Raw genomic sequence first — 14879 nt, forward strand, 5'->3', positions numbered from 1 at the left:
GGAGCCACCAGGTGCTGACAGCTGACACAAGAACAATGCGCACCCGACCGCACCGAAGTACTTGTGAAATGAGAGGCCCTTTAAAACAGTTTGCGCCGTTGTCTCTCAAATGAAAGCCTATTGGGGTGTCTGATCTGATCAAGCACTGAGCTCCACAGGTAGCAGCGTTAATGGCGAAAGCAAGCGCTGTGCAATTAATGGCTTGTTGAAATGATTGCACTAAATGAAGTCTGGACTTTTCTCATTCACTTGTAGGTGCCCTTGGGACTACTGTTGGAAGCACGCCGTCTTTGCAGTTTGACTTTCAATCTCGCTTATCATAATGTATGGGCTGCTGTGTGAGAGTCTGCACGACTTCATCAAGGAATCGTACGGGGACGACGTGTGGAAGCTGGTCAGAGAGAGAGCAGATGTCCGGCTACACTCCTTTGTCACGCACCAGGTAGCCCCGAAAATGTGATAATACAAATTTATACTGCAGGTGCAAATGTGATTGCCACCCAGTTGTGTGGATTGGAACGTTTATTCAACTGGAATTTCCTATGGCAATGTAACTTGGTAGTGATTTTTCAAAGATTTTGTGTACTTCAAGGTTTAAGGTTGAGGGGGGGCCTTTGGAAGTGTGGCCATACCCATGGCCTTTTCTTTCCGGATATATATTTTTTAAAATCTGAAGCAGCTGGCAATCTCATATTGCAGTAGATTCTGTATTTGCTCTGTAAAAAAAAAATAAAAATAATGACAATAGTCTGGCTTACCCCAAATACCTTGCGGATTTCTCCTTTGTATTTTTGTACTTGTAGGTGTACAGCGAGAGTGTGATTCCTCGCATTGCGAAGGCAGCTAGCGGGGTGACGGGAACGCCCTACAATGAGCTGATGAACTCTTGGGGTGTCTACTTCCTGGGATTTGTGGGGAAGTACGGCTATGACAGAATCCTCAAGGTAACCAATGATCTCATGTTCAAATTGCATGTTCTATATTTGTAGCGAAACCTACTGTATGAAAACCCTATTGAACTCTATGAAAAGAAAAAACTATGGAAATGTCTTGATAACCTTTACAGTGAATCACAATACATTACGTGATGCCTGTTGATTTCCTAGTTAAAAAAAAACAAAAAACAGTCAATAATGTAAATTACATTAATTTGTTTCTGGCTTAAATTGTAAAATCCTGATTAACTATATAGCCAATGTTTTTTTTTTCCTCATACAACTATAAGATCTTAACCACTGTATAAATAAACCTAGGATAACGTGGCTACTCGCCTTTTGATGGCTATGACTCTAAAGCCCTTTTCACACTGCACTTAGCATGGCGCATCGTGCCACTGACGAACCCATTCATTGTGTATGTGGTGAGGGGCAGGCACTACGAAATAGAGTATTGCTGGATGGTGTGGCGTGGCAAGAGGACTTCTGCCAAGACAAAATGCGCCTCGAATGACTTCCATAAAGTCAGAGAAGTAAAGGAGCTATTTCAGAGATTTAGTGCTATTTTGGTGGACCTAACATTGGCATGAGGACCAAAAGGAAGCTTTAATAAAGTGGTGTCGAAGCGTCTTACACACAAGCGATGGCATGTAGCCACATATTTAAGAAGATGCTGCTCTCTGCTCCGGCTGAAATGCACGACCTCAAAATGATCTTGGTGTAACTGTAGCTCACACACAATATCATTAAATGTTTTCGTTTTCCAAACCGTTTACCTACTAAATTCTCAGATTTAGTAGGCGGGTTGGTGTGGCTGTCATGCTTTGAAAATTTGTTGTTGACGGGCTGTCATGCACCGAAACGTAATCTGCAACATGGTGCGGACCTCATGTGCCTAAAATTCATCAGCAACTGTCCTTCTGCCACCCTGGATGGTGGGACTAAACACACATTTAAGCTATGTTTCTGCACCCAGGTGCTGGGCCGTCATGTCCGTGACTTTGTCAACGGCCTTGACAACCTCCATGAATATCTGCGTTTTAGTTACCCCAAGGTTCAGCCCCCAACCTTCTTCTGCCAGGAAGAATCTGCCACTGGAGTCACCCTCCACTACAGGTCTGAGAATTTGATGGAGGTCCACGCATTAGTCTTTAGTTTTAGTTCTGAAACATAAAATGATTCATATGGAATAGCAGTGTGGACTTTGCTGGTAATGAGAAGAAGTGCGCATACTAACAGAAGGTCAATCAGTCCGTCACTGATTCCGTCTGCATTTTAGGCCGACAGGCCGACAATGTGGGAGCAGTCTGTCCCTTGTCGGCAGCAGCCACTTCACACACAGGCGCACAAGCTGAAAAACAGCCAAATAAAGAACAAAAAATTAAATAAAAACAACAGAAACACACACACACACACACACACACACACACACACACACACACACACACACACGCACACAGCGTGGTGATTGGTGAAATAAACAGAATATGGGAAACATGTCATTGACGTCTGTGGGATTGAAAGGGAGACGACACTTATTTTTTTCTGTATTTGGCTGCATGTTAGGTGTGGGTGTGACGGAGTACTGCTAAGTCCTTTCTTGACACAGTTTGGCTGTCGCTAACGACTCGGATATACTGGGCCGGCCTGATATACATGACGGCAGCTCACTGACAGACTCACAATGCCCACCTCGGATCATGAGAGTGACTCGTTCAAGTCCAAGTTTTGGGACAGGATTCTGAAGTAGATCCAGTTCCCAGTCATTATCAAACAGCAAACAAACGCACAACCCCCATTTCCTCCTAAAAGCATGTGCATAAGATGTTGTTAGTGCTTCGTGCTTGGACTACATGTGTTTCTGGTCTGTGCTCATGCAGTGTGTTCAAATAATGGAGCATACAAACTGCATTCCATTTATTCAACAGAACTCAGTGTGTTGATTTAATTCTGTTCCCCATTGTGATCTGCAGGAGTAAGCGCAAAGGCTACCTGCACTATGCCATGGGTCAGCTGAGGCAGATGGGCAAGCAGTTCTATGACACTGACATCCATGTGGAGGTCTTGTCTGAGCAGATGGTGGGGGACTACTCCCATGTCACCATGAGGTAGGTGAGCACACCCGTAGACAAGGACACCATGCAAACACCGTACAGAAAGGCTTTTGGCTGTGAGGCGCACGGCTTAACCACATGAACCACCGTGCAGGCTGAAATCAGGAGATACTAAATAAAGCATGGTGAAACTTGAATGTTGCATCCGTCCTTCTATTTTCTACTATGTATCAGGTGACCTGGACCTTGCCCCTGCTGATTTTGGGTCAGAGGGTCACGAAAGAGTTGGAGGGCACATATTGACGAACAACCATTGGGGGTGTTGAATGACAAGTTTTTTTTTGTATTCAGCAGTGAAAAAAGTCAAGTCAAAGTCATTTAATCGATGATGTCATTGATATTGCTTCATCATCTCCAACTTTTTTGTTGCGCCCTTCAACCAGTTCTACGTAATATCCATGGACCACCCAAGGAAAAAAAAAATAAAAACAACTGACAAATACGCATGATTAGAGATTTGTCGACTTCAAGCTTGACACACCAATTCGGATAAGTATAATCCGAATTGTCAACTACTTGACTAATCTGGTCAACTCCAGGCATGTACCACTGTTTGTTCAGATTGTGTTAATTTTCATTTATGACAGCATTCATGTCGATCATAACGTCCCACTCTCTTCCTTGCCACCACTATCTCCTTTCGAAGGAGAATACTGTACTTTGGTAATAAATTTGTCTCCGTTCAGGCTCAACTTTGACAACTCCGCTTACCGCTACATCATGAAAGAGGATGAGGAAGAGCAGGAGATTCTGCCAATTACTTCTGATTTCTTCTTCGAGGTCTTTCCCTTCAACATCGTCTTCAGACAGGTAAACGCTGCAGGCATGGACACCAGTGATACACTGGAATGATCCTGCATAGTAAATGAATAATTGCTTTGAATTTCCAGGACATGGTGGTGCACAATGTTGGCTCAGGACTTTCTACAGTCTTCCCTGATTTAGATGGAAAGAAGATCAATGATGCCTTCTTGCTGGCTCGTCCCCTGGTGGAGTTCACGTGGAACATGGTGATGTAGCTCTCTCCCTCCCTGCTGTCGTACCAAGCAACGTGACTAATTGGGCATTGTCTGTCATGCATTTCGTGGACGAGTCGACTACAATGTACGAGTGCTGTGAGTGTTTGTTTTGTGGGTTCCCCTAGATCATCTCCCATCCCAACAACTTGTTTGAGATCATGTCCAAAGAACCTGTGAAAAGAGAGAGGAATCTTCACAATCGAGTCCAGAGTAAGAGTGGAAGCCATGTAAACAATCGCAGGGGTGTGTGTCTGCTGTGCGAGGGCTCATTTACATGTGATTTTCCTGCGCTCGCTTAAGCGCCATACACACATAGACCACGCACATGATGAGGAAAAAAAGGCTGATGGCAGGGTTGCGAAAAGTTTTCGGTTGCGAATTTCATCGGGAGACAACATCACTGGGACATTCAAGGATAAAGGCCATCCAGTCAGTTAGCTCATCAGTAGCTTCAAGATTATAACATGTGCATGGCAAATGCATGCCTCTCTCACCGCAATTCAAAAAAGACAGTGCTATTGCTTGAGCACTTATACCATTTCCTAGCTCGAACAAAATGTCAGCCCAACTGCTACCTAACAATATAAAATGACCTACGGTTAAATGCAGCGGAAATTAGGCCTGGCAATGATAACAATCTGTTGGTATTGAGAGGTAGACGTGAAGAAATTCGCCACATGAACCTTGTTTAAGTCAGGTAGCGATACTCAGTCAAACTACTTCTTGTGACCGGGAGACTCCACAGTCCACACTCGCACGAAGGTTTGGTTTGTCTCAGAAGAACCGCTAAAATACAAATACAACCCCCCGAGTAATTGACGCCCTACCAAATGTTAACAATTGCTTGTCGATACCACAGGATGGTGAAAAAGCACCACTTTTGTCTAAATGAATCTCCTCAACTCAATCCAACATAGTTCTTGGGCACCAAGATGCCACAAGACGGCATCAAAGTAATTATTTTATTGCTTCACTACCAGAGGTCAGGCGCTGCCAAAAGTGTGGCAAAGGTTTCTCCTTCAGTTGCAAAAGGTAACGTGTCCAAACCGTTGATTGGCAGGGATACACTGTACAGTACTATAATCACAGCAGCCCTGGGAGTTGTCATCGCTTTTCTCTGAAACTCCAACTTGTACTCTACAGATTCTGACTATGAAAATGCCAATCGGTCTGCTGATGTGGATGTGGAGCTCATGGCTTTCCAGTCCATTATTGGAGACGATTACAAAGGTTTTGACCTCTCTGTTTTGCACAAAGCGAGAGTGCACACACAAAAGCAACTATTTCGAGGAGTCCAAGTAAAACAGCAGTTTTCTTTTATGTTAACATGCATTTCATCAAGTTTCTATTTTAGACGGTAACAGCGCCAATGCCATGGAGAGCTGGGGTGACGGGAGCCGATGCCTTAAACTGAAAGGACAAATGCGATACATGCCTGAGTGGGAGTCGATCATCTTTCTTGGAACACCTGTGTAAGAATTACATAAATTCACACTCACACATGTACAAAAACAAGTGCACACTCAAAGACAAAGCCTCTCATGAATACATTTTAGTTGCGATGGCAAAACATTAAGTGCAAGGAGCGCTACAGTGAGTGTGCGATTAAAAGGCTGGGCACAGAATCAGTTCAGGGGCCCATTCGAGCAGCTCTCGCCAGGCATGAAATGAACTGGTAATTAGCTTGTAATCAGGCAGTGCAACTCTTAATCGGAATTCATTTGCAACAGAGAGGTTTTTTTTCCCCCACAGAGAACATTACCAAAACATTCACATCCTTCTATAAAAGGCAAAATATTTGTGATGTAGTGCACTGATGTCGGCAGTGAAGCAGTAATGGGCATTAAACTGATTTCAAATCTTGATAGGGTGAAACGTTGCATTTGGGCTACGCTGAAATTGAAATGAAAAAACATAAAGAGAAAGTGTTAAGCTACAAGGAAAGAGTAAGAATCATATTTTAAAATATTTTAAGTGACTGTTCCAATCATGGCATGTTGGGCGGCTGGTCAGTGCACCCCCTCGCAGTATAGAGGTCCGGGGTTCGAATCCGGGCCACAGCCTTTCTGTATGGAGTTTGCATGTTCTCGCTGTCCCTGTATGGGTTTTCCCCAGGTACTCTGGTTTCCTCCCACATTCTAAAAACATGCATGACAAGTAAATGGAACATTTTTAATTTTCCCTAGGTGTGAGTGTGAGCGCTGATGGTTGCTTGTCTGTGTGTGCCCTGCGTTTGGCTGGTGACCAGTTGAGGCTGTACGCCGCCTTCTGCCCGAAGACAGCTGGGATAGGCTCCAGCACACCCAGGACCCTCATGAGGATAAGCGGATTAGAAAATGGATAGATGGATGGATGGAAATGACTTGCAAGTCAATGATTTATCTTCGTCTCATCTTCTTTTTTTTTTTTTGAGTCATACAAATCTGGCATTTGTAGTTGTGTGTAGACTTTCTATATCCACTTTATGTATATTTGGACTGAGAAGGCAGTGCTTCGCCCTATGAGGAAGGGATAATATGAGTAGAGAATAGGATAACAGTTATTAAGTGGTTCTACTGATTTACCGTGAAGCTTGTCGCGTCTCTTTTGATTCACCTTTTAAGTCACCAAATGTGGTTCCTTGCCACATAAAAGGATATTATGGCTGGCTAAAATAAAAGTCATCCTCACAATCGCTTCCACAAAGTTTATTCGATACTCATTTTCCAATTGTATTTTGTCCATCTGCCTTTGTCTTTAATTGTGTTTGTTTACATGGGCAGGATGGAGAGCCTCAGTGCTATGTTTAAAACTGGACTGTACATCAATGACCTGAGCATGCATGACTCCAGCAGAGATTTGGTGCTGGCAGGCACACAGCAGTCAGAGGAGCTGAAAAGAGCACTCATACAGGTTCCCGCTTTAAAAAAAATGCTTCACATCACACCTCTCTCTGTGGCTCGGCGATTGTTAATTAATAGTGTACATAGTGCTGTAATCTTGTTACTATCTGAATACAGGAGCAAAAGAAGTCCAGCAAGCTAGAAGAGAGCATGAAGATGCTGGACTATGAGATGAAGAAGACAGATGACCTCCTTTACAGAATGATTCCCAAGCCAGTGGCAAAGAGGCTGCGCAAAGGAGAGCCGGCTGTAAACACTTGTGAGGTCAGCAATGGACAGCAAAAAGAGCTGTTTTGTCCCATGATGCACATTTAAGTCATTATAATCAAATAATTTCCCCAGAGTTCCAAATAAATAAATAATCTGAGTGCCTGATACCACGGATCACACTCAATGTGCCAACACATAATAACAAACGGTTGAACACAAAAGTCCATTGCTCCTCTTTTGCTCACTTTCATCTGCCCAAGCTTTGCTTTATTTTTAGCACTCGTTCTAAATAAAGATAAGATCCAATTTAGCATCTGTCACTATCGTTAAACATTTTTTTTGGACAGTAACAGGCCATAACATTAGATACACCAGCATGATCTCAACAGATCTTGGACAGGAATTTATACATTTTGTTACATGACTACACTCACACACACACACACATGCACACGACCATGCGCACGGCCATGCGCACACACACTAAATAAAAGATCACCTTTTAATTTAACTTCGCAGGTGGACAGGCACTTTGAGAATTTATTTGTCCATAAGTAATAAACGCTTTTTTTCATTATTTTGCCTTCATCATTACTCGTTGAAATAAAAGTTCCATTAATTCTCTCCAGCCTCCCCCAAAAAAATTCAGCAAAATTTTCCCAAAGCGTTTTTAAAAAGAAAATTGTACTTTGTAATATTTTACAGTCAATCCTTGGTTTTCGAACGTCTCTGTTATTGACCAAATCGAATTTCGACCAGAAAATTCAAGATTTTTACGCCTCGGATTAAGACCAAAAAACAGTTTTTGACCAAACTGCACAAACCCGAACACGCCACTCGTCTCCTCTTGGCTTCCTTACACGAGGAAATTCCTCGTGTAACGTTCATTGTGAGCAGACGTGTTTGTTGTGATTCACGAAAAACTGACTGTTTTTTTTTTTTTTTTTTGTTATTTCTGAATAGTGTATTAGCCCCTAATCATGGGCTAATAAAGTGGTTTCGGATTTCAAACAAATCGCTTTTCTAACAGCCTTCTGGATCGGATTATGATTGAAAACCGAGGTATGACTGTACTTTACAAAAACACATAGTAATAAGTAATAACACAATTACATGAAATGTAAGTAATTAAACAGTTTGTGCATAGTGCACATCATTCAGTGTGAATCTGCGATTCATACTGGTTTGTGTACATTGACCACATGGGGGTAGTATAATACAGACATATAGTACGAATATAGATCATTTTTCAAAGGGTAAAATATATATTTATGTATGTCTGTCTAGATGTGTTTGCTTCACCATTTTTGTTCAAACATTGTTACACGAATGCTATTTGTTAGCAGCTTGTCAGTATATAGATAAGGATACTTTTCTACAAATCCTACTACTCTGTATCAATTACCTTCTTCTGGATTTTCTCCCAGGTGTTCCCAGATGTGACCATTCTTTTCAGTGACGTGGTGGGATTCACTCGCATTTGCAGCCACATCACTCCCTTGCAGGTGGTATCCATGCTCAATACCATGTACACTTTGTTTGACACACTCAGCGAGAAGCACAGAGTCTTCAAGGTACGGGCATATATTCCTCGGTTTGCTAGTACAGTACTTTGCGTGTTTATGTGTTGCTCTAAGCAAATCTGTTGCCTTGCAAGGTTGAGACCATCGGAGACGCCTACATGGTGGTCGCGGGCGCTCCGGAGAAGACCAAGTATCACGCCCATAACATTTGTGACATGGCATTGGACATGGTGCGCTCCATTGATCACTTGAAAGATCCCTCAAATGGAAACAACATTCAGATTCGTGTAGGTGGGTTGGATATCATGCTTATGATGGTGTTAGACCACATACACCACAGGTGTCAAATTCAAGGACAGATCCAACCCTCCACACCACAATTTTTCCTTGGAAGTTCCTTCTGTTCCAAACTAGTCATCTGAAATGAAAATAATCATAATCAAAAACATAATTCCATTATTAGAGTTCCCACACAGGGACAAGAAGTGGAACTGAGACACACTTTAGCCACACACCTCGTTTGCAAGCAAACATTGTGCGGCTCAGTCGCCGCCTAATGATAGTCAAGGCAATACGCTTTTGGCAAAACGTTAAACTTGTTCACTCACTTGAAACACCATGTGACTTACCAATGTGAATATCAGTACAGCGAGAGCAAAAAGTAGGAGAAAAAAGAAGTAGCACAGTCCAAATGCAACTTCCAGAGGCATTTAAACAGCCTCTCCCGGGGCTCTTCAGAAAGAAGCTAAATAACAAATGACAGTGGTGATTTATAGGATAATAATTCAGACTGCTCATACGGTTACCGTTGCATCCTTCATTCCCTAAAAAGAAGACAAACTAGTGATGGTGATATTTAAAAGGTTGATGTTTCATTTAAAAAAGTAATGAAAGCATTTTTCTGTTGACACAAAAGGTCCATACTGAACCATGCTTTATTTATTATTTTGTTTACAGTTACCTTTTTATTGATTATACATTGATGTGGTTTAACCTTATAACCGGCCCCCTGGGGGCAACTGTAACTACAATGGGACCTGTGATGAAAACAAGTCTTACATAAATGGACCTGCTTTGTTGTGGCTGCAGGCATCCACTCTGGCATGGTAGTAGCAGGTGTGGTAGGACACAAGATGCCCCGTTACGGTCTGCATGGCGACACGGTCCACACAGCGTCTGCGATGGAGAGCAACGGAAAGGTGAGAACAAAAAAAATAAAATGAACCCTGATATTCACAAATCCACATTTGCCAGAAGATCGTGCCAAAGTCAGGACTTGTAAGGAAACATTCATTTTTACTGTATGTCCAGGAGGAGCTAAATTTAACCTGGGTTGTTAGCGGGAATTATGAGTGTCTCCATTGCATTGGCATGTACATGCGTACAACAACAACAAAAAAAAAAAAAAACAGAGGAAAATACTTGGGGCCAGAACCGTTACTCATGAGGTTCACTAGACATTTGTATTTAAATTTAACTGTTAACAATATGGGGCATATTTTTTGTTTTGTTTTGTTTAAATCCAAAAATCTGTAAGGCATTTATCAAAAACCCTTCTTTTTTCTTCTGTGAGGGATACTGGCAGTTGTCAAACCAGCTCAATGGCACATTAGCACCACTGAGTGATATGACGTATGTGATTGTGTGTATGTCTAGGGGAGTGCAATGTATTTATATATTTCATGATACACTTAGGGGGTGGAGGGTCCTGCAAAATCTCGTTGTAAGAAGTGTGCAATGACAATAAAGGATTCATTCATTCATTCATTCATATTTCTCTTCTGCCGGAGGGCAAATAATGTGAATTCATGGTGACCAGATGTGAAATTTGTTGCTACCATCTGGCAATGGGTCTCTGAAGCACATTCAGAACTCAGATTTTGCTTGTATTTCAAACCAAACAACAACAAAAAAAACCTGTCAAACAACGACTTAAGACAGTTGTATATTAAGGCGGCATTGTATTGGCCAGGGGTCACCAGGTAGTCCCTAAGGACCACATGGGTAGCTCGCTGGCCTGTTCTATGAAGAGTTAACCAGTGACGGTTCATTGGCATGTAGCAAAATGTCTAAATTTAAACACTGGGTTTTGGCATTCAAAGAAGAAAATGCAGTTCTTGAAAAAAAGAAAAGCAATTTATCAAGAATGTCTGTCTTTGCCTGTCTTCATCAGGAAATGCATATCCAGCTCAGCAGCGCCACCTATGAGCACTTGAAAGGAAGCCACTTTATTTTTGAAAGGAGGGGCACCATTACCATCAAGGTTGGAGTCTAAAACAACGCACACTCCAGAAATTGTCGCTCTACTGTATTTAGCATCTATGACTACATACGGTAATTAATTGCTGTAGGACATGTGAAAAGCAGTGTGGGGAAAAAGCGTCGGCAGTAAATAAATGTTATCTGCGTGCACAAAACCTTCCCTGAGGCTACAGTTGGTGCAAATGGAAGATGTGCGTATCAGGAATCCAACAAAAATAACTGGCAATGTTTTGGCTGTGGGCAGAGAACATATTTAGAATTTAGAGTGTGTAAGTGTCGCCTGCTTGCTTTTGTTTTTCAAACCTCGAGTCTGACTTGTGCAGAATACATTTGATGAGAATGCCAGCAATATTTGTCCCAAAGCAATCGTCAGGAAGAACCTGAAGAAAAGTTTTTCTTTCTTTTCTTTTATGAGACAAGCTGGGCTATGAATGTTTAAATATAGGAACAGCAAAGGTTTTTCCGGGAATAATATACATACATATAGATAGATAGATAGATAGATAGATAGATAGATAGATAGATAGATAGATAGATAGATAGATAGATAGATAGATAGATATCTATGTCAGAGTTTTTCTCGGACAAAGTTAAAGAAATGACTCGGCACACAGGGAAAATTGTCTTCATTAACGGCGGGAGGGATCTCTGAGGGCAAATGACGGTTGTTGCCCCGGTAATCACGCTCAGAGTTCCCTGTCCGCCAGTTTGAACTTTTATTGTTACATATGCAAAATACAAGAAAAACACTGCCCCCGATATTTGCATACCGCGCCCCCGGTCCGGCTCCTCGGTAGTGATTGGTTACCTTGGTTTAAGCTTTGAACCACTGGTACCCCCGTTGAGGCCTTTCTGTCTAGTCTACAATGAATCAACAAGTTGCAGACTTTGCAGACGATAAATGTCGCCTCGGCGCGACAGGTGTTCTCAAATCGTCTTTTGTTATTTAACAACGCTTTGTTCACGAATTGTTCATTCCCACTTTGTGACCGAGTCTAGCCTTCTTCCCTCTGTTCGCCCCCTTGCATTGACGTGATAAGTGTGGACTTCAAAAACCCTCCGCCCAGACGGCCGGCGCCTTTTCGCACAGGCATTTGGGGGCGCTGGATACGCACCCAAACGTTTAGACGTGCCCAAATTAAATGAAACTTTAAACATGATACAATTTTGCTCATACATTTCTCTATCAATCAATATATCTATATATCTATATACGTATATCTATATAGATATATAGATATAGATTTATATCTATATATCTATATCTATTTACATTTTTTGACACTTTCTTATTTTATTTCCAGCAAGATATCGCCATTCAACCAGTAGACATTAATTTTAACTCAAAATTGGGGGAGGGTATCAATAATCCTTACCTTTAAAGAGTTGTCCTTACTTTCTCTCATCCTTTAGGGCAATGTTGAGATTGAGACCTACTGGCTGAAAGGTAAGCGGGACAAAGACGGAAACGCTCAAGCGGCCTGTCCTCAATTCGAGACCCAAACCATCAGTAAGGCCATCAGCAAGGCCACCATTACTGAGGTCATCACCGAGGGAGACGAGGAGGGACTGGTAGGAATGCAACAAAATTATACTTGAGCCTGCTGTACACTGAGCGAGGTGGACAAAATCAACCGAACTTTCGCGTAGTACACAGCGAGTTGGGCGTTGGTACATGGCGTTACAAGGTCGCAGGTCAATCAGACAATCAAGAGTGCACATACAGTAAAATGTGTCCTTTTAAGCACAAGCAAGACCAACACTTAAGATTGTGTTTCACAACATCGAACTATATTTCCAATGAAATATGTACTTGTGGCTAGAAAGCAAAGCTCAGAGAGTCTCTGTTGACAAAAGGAATGTGTACAGTCTCTAAATGGGTTGATTGATCATTACCAAGAGCCTCTCAAAATATCCACACTCTTATAATCCTGTCTTTGTGGCCATCAACTTCTTTCTTGACAATCACACCATGTTTTTGTGGTATGATAGAAATTAATACACTGCAGTATCTTCTATGTTGAGTTTCAAAAGTCCGATACAAGGTTTTCCTTTCATTTTGGTTGCTTTTGCGCAGACGCCAACTGTAATTATTTTTCAATGGTCGACTTAAGTCACTTTCAGCAGTGTCGCAGCAGAACACAAAACAGTTGGACTTGTGTGGTTTCGAGAGGGTCAAATGAAGTTGTTCTGTAAAGGTTATAGTGCAGGGGTGTCAAACTCATTTCACATTGTGGGCCACATACAGCCTCGGTAGAGTGGGCCGGACCATTAAAATTATACCATAGTCTGCTCTAAATAACCAAAATAATATGTCTTTCCTTTTTTTTTGGTCTAAAGAAGCACAACAACATTAGGGAAATGTTGAAATGTAATGAACGTATCTTTTTCAAAATATTTCATGAAGCACTTTAGATTTTCTTTGACAAATGTGCAATTTACTTTTATCATTCACATAAATGCATTGCAACTGATCCCACTGATTGTGCAAAGGCACAAAACTTTAACAAGTAATTGGTATTGAAAAATATAGTAATGCATTTTAAGATTAAACGAGATTTATAAAGAAAGGGATTTTTAAACCATTTACACATGTGCATATAAAATCTAAATTTAATTCCTGCCTACACCTTACAAACTAAGGAGAGTGCTATTAAATGTGTAAAGAATAAAGTATTCACTTGTCCTTGATAGTGTCTGCTGTGTTGGGTCTGTCTCAGTGACAGACTGAGGCTGCTGTTTTCTTCTTCTCTGATCAAAGCAATATTGTCTTCTACTCTGATGAAAACACTGTGTCCCCTAGCGGATACTCAATGAATTGCACCTTATTAAAAATATTCATTCCATGCCTTTTATGCATTTTTTCACTTTTAAATGATCCTGCGGGCCTGATGGAACCTCCTTAGGGGGCGGTTCCAGCCCGCGGGCCGTATGTTTGACACCCCTGTTATAATGCATATTGGGTTCCTGAAATTGTACCCAAAAACTAAACATCTCTAACTTTAAGTTTAAATTTGTAATTACTTTCTGGGATTTATTTTGGACTTTGTATCCTTGTTTCCAGGTTTTTCCACTGGTGCCGGGCGAGGACGAAGATGATGTCAAATCTATTCACTCTCATCGCATCAAGATAGAGAATTCAGGCCATTCTCTGGAGGAGTCCGTGGAAGAGTGTCGGGTGGAGGAGATGTCTGTCCATAAGGTACAACTGAAAAGTAATTGAACTAATTTTTAGTTGCTTTATTCAACTTCCAATTATGATCGCTGTTTTCTCAGTCCCATTACAAAGACGCTTTGCAGGACTCCTTGGAGGACGCTCACCTGGAGCTGGAATCACCTGAGTGTGACGGTAGAGATTCCATGATGGAGTCACGTGAGAGCTCATGTGACTCCCGTTGCTCCAAGAGTGCCATGTGTTCCGTGTCGTGAGCTGCTAGGCATTAAAATGGGAAAGCCAAACACGCTCTCTGATGCCACAGCCAGGAATCGACTCAATGTGCACGCAACTTAAAAAAACTGAACATGACCCATTGTTTAAAAGATGTGTTTGCTATTGACCTTTTGGTCTGTTGATGCTAGCCGTGATAAGCTCCGGTGACCTGCATTGAGTACATTGACACACACTTAAAGCCTTTGTTGTGGTGTTTTATTGGATAGAAATAACAATGTTTATTTAATGCTCTTAATCCCTTTAAACTGTATCCAACTTCCACTAGCCCAGTGGAAGTCAATTTTTAAGTTAACACAAAATAAATCCACTTTAAAGCAGTTACTTTTTTTTCCACCACTGCTTCGTGGTTCAGTTGAACACTGTAGCTAGATCTGACAATTATTTGAATGCCTTTGTCCTTTCTCATTCGCGATATTTCCGTAACAAGTTTGTATGCTCGGTAGAAATAAAGCAAGTTGGCTTCAAAGGTGTGTGCAGCCCTGA

General features: G+C 41.7%; 1 protein-coding gene across 2 annotated transcripts; it reads left to right on the forward strand.

Moving 5' to 3' along the window:
• The first annotated feature begins 61 nt into the window (after nucleotides 1-61).
• On the forward strand, nucleotides 62-14879 carry LOC109518788 (soluble guanylate cyclase 88E-like). Of its 2 annotated transcripts, none has more exons than XM_019874853.1 (19): nucleotides 62-158; nucleotides 256-442; nucleotides 804-944; nucleotides 1912-2051; nucleotides 2909-3043; nucleotides 3736-3859; nucleotides 3940-4059; nucleotides 4194-4311; nucleotides 5212-5298; nucleotides 5423-5540; nucleotides 6831-6960; nucleotides 7068-7214; nucleotides 8588-8734; nucleotides 8818-8974; nucleotides 9773-9882; nucleotides 10857-10946; nucleotides 12359-12517; nucleotides 14010-14147; nucleotides 14222-14879. In XM_019874853.1, the coding sequence occupies exons 2-19, from the start codon at nucleotides 323-325 to the stop codon at nucleotides 14372-14374; spliced, it is 2334 nt and encodes a 777-aa protein (XP_019730412.1). In that variant the 5' UTR covers nucleotides 62-158; nucleotides 256-322; the 3' UTR covers nucleotides 14375-14879. The 2 variants fall into 2 exon arrangements, with proteins under 2 accessions (XP_019730412.1, XP_019730413.1); XM_019874854.1 differs by having other exon boundaries at nucleotides 4194-4278.

The sequence above is a fragment of the Hippocampus comes genome, unplaced genomic scaffold, assembly GCF_001891065.2.
Source record: "Hippocampus comes isolate QL1 unplaced genomic scaffold, H_comes_QL1_v1.1 scaffold118, whole genome shotgun sequence".
NCBI classification, from domain to species: Eukaryota; Metazoa; Chordata; class Actinopteri; order Syngnathiformes; family Syngnathidae; genus Hippocampus; species Hippocampus comes.